The sequence below is a fragment of the Dendroctonus ponderosae genome, unplaced genomic scaffold, assembly GCF_020466585.1.
Source record: "Dendroctonus ponderosae isolate FM_Combo_2020 unplaced genomic scaffold, Dpon_F_20191213v2 Dpon_F_20191213_11, whole genome shotgun sequence".
Taxonomy (NCBI): domain Eukaryota; kingdom Metazoa; phylum Arthropoda; class Insecta; order Coleoptera; family Curculionidae; genus Dendroctonus; species Dendroctonus ponderosae.
Window position 1 is genome coordinate 5599997 of NW_026017213.1, and position 7232 is coordinate 5607228.

General features: G+C 39.6%; 1 protein-coding gene across 7 annotated transcripts in view; it reads right to left on the minus strand.

Annotated features, from left to right (window-relative positions):
* LOC109537565 (LDL receptor repeat-containing protein egg-1) overlaps window positions 1-7232 on the minus strand; it is a 103404-nt gene that overhangs the window by 30652 nt on the left and 65520 nt on the right. For all 7 annotated transcript variants that reach the window (XM_048662487.1, XM_048662486.1, XM_048662481.1 and 4 more), the window contains exon 2: window positions 315-486. In XM_048662487.1, the coding sequence (XP_048518444.1) occupies window positions 315-486 (172 nt within the window). The remainder of the gene's footprint in view (window positions 1-314; window positions 487-7232) is intronic.

Sequence of the window (7232 nt, forward strand, 5' to 3'; positions counted from 1 at the left end):
TTGTTTGAGTGCATGCTAGAGCAGATAGAGGCAGTTGAAAATTTAAAATGTTTGCAGTTTTGCAGTTATTTCGGTTTACAGCGCTCTAGCGAGTTTCTCCTTGCGGTGGTTGCATTTCTCACTCTCTTTCGAAGAAAATGGTATACTTCCGAAAAAAATGGTCAATTTGAACACTCGTTTAGTATCTTTCTCGCAGTCTCACGAACGAAATTTTATAAATTACCCAAAAAATTTTTGAGGCAAAACACCCAAAAAGAAGTTTGAAAAAAGTTTTAATCTTAACACCCAAGTTTGCGGGTTGGGCGGCCCCTCACCAATGCTTCGCTTGATCCGATTCACCGTCCGTGAAAGCCAATGCTGTTCTTCCTCATCTTCCCTCGAACTCTGACTAGATTCTTCATAAGAGTAACCATCCGACTCTCGAGCGGTTCGAAGTGTTCGCAGATCTGGCAGCTCGAACTGATCAAAGACCAAGTCTGAATCCTCCTGGAAAAGAACAGAAATGATTAGTCGACGAAACTGAGACTGACCTAACCGATCGCCAAAGCGATAACTCTTTCGATCCGAGGTCGATTAACACGGAAAAAGGGACGCGAAGAAAAGCCGGGCGTCATATTTCACAATTTGGCGTCATTGATAGGCGTCGAAATAAGGCGTCGGCCCGCAATGTTCCTCGGGAATAGCAGACGCGTGCCTGGACTATGAATAATACCTGGTGGACGCTTTTCGTTCCGTTAACGGACTTTCCGATTCCGTCGCTCATTCTTCGGCTAATTCCCATTTAATTACACTGAACGCTTCCTTCATAGTCATTAGGATCAATTAGTCAATTACTCCCCGTTCGGTCTGATCGGGACCAGTTTCCATGCACTTGGAACATTCTCGAGGCATTTTCGCGAAGAATCGCTTCCCCGTGACGATTTCGCGGAAAAACTCGAATTTCCGCAGCTAATTTCCTTTGCTGTTGGCAAACGCCTGATTGACGCCACCTCAAGATAAATTATAGAGCAACACTACGTTTTCACGCTAATTGAGTGCTAACTGATTTTATTGGCCGGCTTTGCGCATCTCGGTTTTCCCTCAATAGAGCTTGCAGTTTGATGATAGAGCCAAATATACAGTATAAACACTTGGGCTCTTTATTCGATAGGAATATGGGCGAAGAAAGAGTTTACTTGAGTCGGGTTTTTTGATCAAACTAATGGCGATTGGAAAATTTTGGATACGCCACTGGATAGAGCATGTCATAATGCACAAAACAGGTGCTCGCCACTTTTGCTCTAAAAAGCCCCGTAAGGGAGCTACCGCAGGTGTGGAGATTTTGTGAACTTTGCTTCTCAACAAATTTAAAAAATGTTCATTTGCAGGATTTTGAACGATTTTCAGGCAGAGTTCTGGGTTAAAAAGGGTCATTGGATCGGACTTTCCCAGTTCTATTGAGGTTTGAAGAATCATGTTTGAAGAATGAAGAATAAGCGCTTGTGCTAGAAAATTTTTAGCTTTTGCTTTCTTAGAGAATTGGAAGATTTTTTGCAAAAAAACGTGTTGTTCTTGGAATTTTTTTGCCCAAAGGGAGCTTCCACTTGAGAATGCTGCTCTTCAGAAAATTTCCGACAGGTCAAAGGTTATTTAATAACATTTTTTCCAAGCTTTAACTCTTAGGAGCTAAACAACTAACTCTTAGGATTTTGAGCAATTTCACATTTTTTTTCTACCAAATGAAGCTTCCTATGGAAAAACGCTGCTCTTTATGAAATGTGCAGCAGGTCAAAAGCTATTCAGTAGAAATTGTTCCAAGTCCTATCTTTAGGGGTTTTGAAAAAATTGCCAAAAATGTATTTAACGCTTTTCTCATTCCTGCCTTCCCTCATCCGAGGATTTTTTCCGTAGCAAACCCATTTTCGAAAGAATTTTGTGCATGTGGAAAGTTCGACTGTGAAAATTTTTTAAAAGACAAGAAAAACATGTTTACTGGAAATTTGTCACGGTCGACTTCCGGAAAATCGCCTGAAATCCAGAAAGTACAGGATTTGAGGCGATTTTCAATTTTTTTTTCTCCAAAACCAGTTTTTTTTACAAAAATAAATAAGGAATAAAAAAGTTGCCCTTGGTCAAATGTGCAGCAGCTCAAAAGCTACTTAATAACGTTTTTCCCAAAGCCAATCTCTGAGGGCTTTTGAATAAAATTCAAAAACATTTCGTTCGCTCATTGGAGGATTTCTTCCGTAACAAACCAACCCACTTTGGAACGCATTTTGTCCATCTGCAAAGGTTAACAGTGGCATTTTTTTACGAGAACAAAATAATGTTTTTGTTGCTGGAAATCTGCAACGGTCAAATGGGCTTAAATCCATGCACATTTTAGATTTTTTCTCCCAAAAAAAGCTTCCGATCGAAAAGTTGCCAAAAAACAAAAATATGGGTTCCAAAAAAATGAAATTTCGTCAAAACGAAAAACGATGGAATAATTCTGAGTACACCACTGAATAGAGAGAAGTTGCCCTAAAAAATGTAGTATTCACTTTTCCTCTAGAAATACTGATAAACGAGCTACTGCTACTTGGAACCTAAGAAGAAACAACGAATTTCGGACACAATTTTGCACTCAAAGTTCACATAGAATTTTTTTGTTTCAGCCCGCCACTGGCCCCAATTGTTCCTAATATAACATTGTGCGAACATACGAAAAAGCGATTATTGAGTAAAAATGAGTCTCATTGTTGGATATTTAGCGGGCTTATAGAGGTTTAAAGATTGAGCCCTCCTAAGCGCCTGTACAAAGTTGTTACTTTTCCTCCCTTCGCTCATGAGAGGGCTTTTTGCAGAAACAAACCCATGTAATTTGGCCAAATGGAAAGGCCTGCAATGGAAATATTCGAATAGGCCAAAAAATTGTAATATTTTTCCGTAAGATTGGGGTTTTGGACCCCAAAAATTTGTGGTCATTTTCACACTTTTGTTTCGTTCAGACAAAGCTTCCAAGCGAAAGTTTCTCTTGAGAAAATTGTCGGCAGCTCAAAGGCTATTTAGTACGATTTTTTCATAAGCCTGCATATGAAGGGGTTTCTGAAAAATGCCGAAAAATCAGTTAAAAAAAAAATGCGCGGAAAATTTATGGCGGTCAAATTTGGAAAAATCGCCTCTAATCCCGACTGTCCAGAATTTTCACATTTTATATTTTTTCTCACAGCCAGAAATGTTACAAAGTGTCCGGCAGGTGAAAAGCTCTTTCCAAAGCCCGCATCTTACAGAGTTTTTGCAAAAATGTCAAAATATGAGTTGAAAAAAAATCATATAGTCGATCCCAAAAAGAATTTAAAAATTCCAGGTACACCACTGGATAGAGAGGATCAATTGCCATAAAAAAGCTGGTATTAAGTTTTCCTCTAAAAAGACTAATAAGCGAGATACTGGAGGTTTTTGATTTCGACCGTGATTTTTCAGCTGCAGCATTTTTCAAGCAGAAATTTTTCTTCGTGGCCCCCCGACTGCTCCAATTGGAACTGAATATGTTGAAACATGTAAAAAACGTTTGAAGGTTTGAAGATTCAGCCCCCATAAGCGCCTGTACAAACTTATCTTTTCGTCCCCTTGGCTCATCCGAGCACCTTTTTCCGTAACAAACGAACCCACTTTGGAATGACTTTTGTCCGTATAAATCGCCCTGAAATGGAAAATTTTCCATAAGGAAATTTTGATTTTTTATTGCAAACTGGCGCTCAGGCAGTTTTGGCACATTTTATTTTATCTTCCGCAAACGAAGCTTTCCATTGAAAAATGTTGCTCTTTCTTCTAAAAAAACAAAAATATCTTTTTTGAGTGCGCCACTGTGTAAAAGGGGGCCAGGGGCCTGAAGAATTTAGAATCAACTTTTTTCCTAAACTTTTGGATTTTAATAATCTCCAATCAAAAACCTCTGAAAAGGCCCTCAATTGAGTGAAAATGATGGGGTTTCATGGACTTCTAACAATCTGACCCCCTTAAAACCCACAGAGGGGTAAAACCCCTAAAAATCCACCCTCAAACGGCATGTTTTATCGTCGTAAAATATTTGTTGAGTGCAAATCCGGTCACAAATCATCGCCCCGCGCTTTATTTGCCATTCCACGTAAGAACAATGTTTTGATATCGGCGTGTCAAAACACGCCGCCAAGATGATGATATAAGAACGATCAAGCGGTCTGATCGAGCCACATCGCATACATACCAAACGGAGTCTCACTTCTGAATATTTAGGGAAAATCGTGATAAACCCCCGATCTTATTTGGAAACGCATTCGAACAACGAAAACACGATTGTGGAGAGTTTTCGAGCTGCGTTGCTTTTAAGGGAGGAATGGAGGCGAAACAGGGAGAGCTAGAAAAACTATACTTGTTACAAACCGATAAAGTTGGCACGCTAAGGAGGCAAACATGGCAAAAACACCCTCCTGAAAACGTGACCACTTGCTTGCGTCTAAATGGGCGCTTAAGGTCTAGCATTTCCAGTTTTTCCACAAAAATGCATCCATTCCAGAATAAGAATACATTATTTAATTTTATAACGTGCCATCTGGCCGGGAACAAGCTTGAGAAAGCCAATTGAGACTCCCAAGGCGACAAGGAAAATAGCAAAAATATGCTATAAATACGAACCTCCCATTGGACCAAACTTTAAAGCGCAGTAAATAACAATTCGGTGAAAAATCGGGTTTCATTTGTCAAGAGAAGCGTTCTCTATCAGGTAGAGTGTATAATAAAGCATGCTTTAGGTGTGGATGGAGTTTGGAAGGAAAAGTCTCTAATGCGTCCCCCAAACGCCCATCATTCAACAATCGGATCTCAACAGCAATTTCCTGGAAAATCCTGGGTGTGGAGCTTTAGCTCCATATGCGGACGACAGCACATTCGTACAACAAACTGTAAATAGAGCGCAGAATAGAACGGAATGTGGACTAAAGACAATAAATATCGCAAAAGTTTGCGGGCAATTAGTTAGGAGGATTTGGCGAGGCGAAGGGCAACTTTTTCGGAGAAAATCAAAGTCAATCCCTCTCATAGATATAGTTTAGTTAGGAAGTCTCGAGGCGACCCGACAAGCTACGTGTGGGTCTTTACCAGGCTGTAACGTCGAATTTTAAACAAGGGCGGGCTTTCGTCGCTCTCAACACCCTCTTTTATATTCCCCATCCGAATACTTGGGCGAATTATGAGCCGTTTTGCAAAACGCTGACAATATGGCTGAGCGCTATTCCTTAATTTGAATTCAATCAGTGCCTAACAGGGCAGATGATGTCGGTCGCAAACTCGATAAGTGATGGAAACCGGATTTCTTATCGCTTGACCCCGAAAGCCACTCTGGAGGCAATTTGAAGAAGAAAATCTGCAAAAATCCCGGAGATTTGCCGCAAACAAAACATTTTAAATTCGCAATCATGACAAAAGTTCGAAAATCGTCAAATGCACCGTAGCAAACAAATCTGCAAATCTGCAGGGGCGTTGTTTGGCAGCTTTCGCATAATAACCGACTTAACATCGTATTCGCTTTACATAAAGGTGCTTCTTTCCAGAGAAAACCACCACAATATGAATCTAATCCGATTACTGTGGTTTTATAAATATTTAAACGGGAAAGTTTCGTTGCTGGCGTGTAGCTTACACTTGGGGAAAGTTTGGAGTTGGTGCCGACAGTTCGATCAGCGTTTAAAACTTTTCGAACTGAAACTATTGAATTTGCTAATGTGTACTTTCATATATCGGGTTTAATGTGGCTCATTAACAATCGCCCAATTTTGCAGGYTAATGATGCGAATTTGATCAATTGAGCACACTCGYCCTGGTATAAGCTGAGAGTGTTTAAAATTTTGCTATTTTGGGGACACTCTGTATGCGCCGGTCAAGTGTAGAGAAATTAAAAGGTGTGCAGCAATTTAAAACATATCAAAAAGCTGAATTTTACAGAAKTTTTYTGCGCTAAAACAGCCGCGGTTGTTCTTGATCCAGTAAAACACTTAAAAATTACCAACATTTTTGGGCTTTCAATTCAGGAATTTGCATAAAATGTGCAAATCCCCAAAGAGTTACAACGCTTTTTCTCCAAGAGGGGAAAGTTAATTATTCCCAACCTTTAAAAAGCTAGAAGGAAAAACCACAGTTTCCGACACATCCGAATCTCTGAAGCATCTGAAAATATCCTAATAATCGTTAGAAGCTTTTCATAGAGGGTCCCCAAAGCGTGTGTTGCCGTTTGGAGCTTTATCCGAAACTCCTAACCTTTAAAAAGTTCCAAGCAAAAATGCCAGACTTTAGGGAAACGTCAATGTTTAAACGCTTATAACTCGAAAATAACTCAAAATATCCGGTTAGACATTAAAAGTTTCGATAGAGCGTCTCGAGAACTACCTTTGCCCCTTACAGTCTTTTGCATTTGTCAGTTTGCATTTGTCTCTTGAATTTGTTTCAAAAGTTGTTAACCTTAAAAAAGCCTGCAGCTAAACTGCAATTTTAAGAACGGATCGAAGTTTAAAAGCATGTTTCTCCAAAACGGCTAGAAATCGCTCAATAATGCTTAGAACATTTTCGATCGAGCATCTCAAAAGGTGTCTTTCTCATTGGACATTTTATGTGGAATTCCTAACCGTTAAAAAGTTAGGAGCAAAATTCCACTTTTAACCGCCGGTCAAAGTTAAAAAGCTTACATCTCCAAATCGAGTGAAGGAGGCCCATTAATCATTAGAACCTTTTCGATAAAACATCGCAAAAGCTGTCTTCCCTGTTGAATGTTTAGCCGGAATTCCTAACCTTAAAAAAGCCTGAAGCTAAACTGCAACTTCAAGAGCGGGGCGAAGTTCAGGAGCTTATTTCTCCAAAACGGCTAGAGATCTTTCAATAATGACTAGAACATTTTCGATAGACCTTCTCAAAAGCCGTCTTTTTCAGTTGTGATTTTATGTGCAATTCCTAACCTTTAAAAAGCTAGGAGCAAAATTCCAAATTTAAGAGCTGCTCAACGTTCAAAAGCGTATATCTCCAAACCAAGTGAAGTTGGCTCAATAATTATTAAAATCTTTTCGATTAAGCGTCGCAAGAGTTGTCTTTCGCTGTTGAATTTTTTGCCGGAAATCCTAACCTGTGAAAAGCTAGAAGGAAAACTCTGCAATTCAGAGCAAGGGAAAGTTTCGAAGAATATTTTACCAAAACGGCTGGAGATGGCTCAATAATCATTAGAACATTTTCGATAGACCATCTCAAAA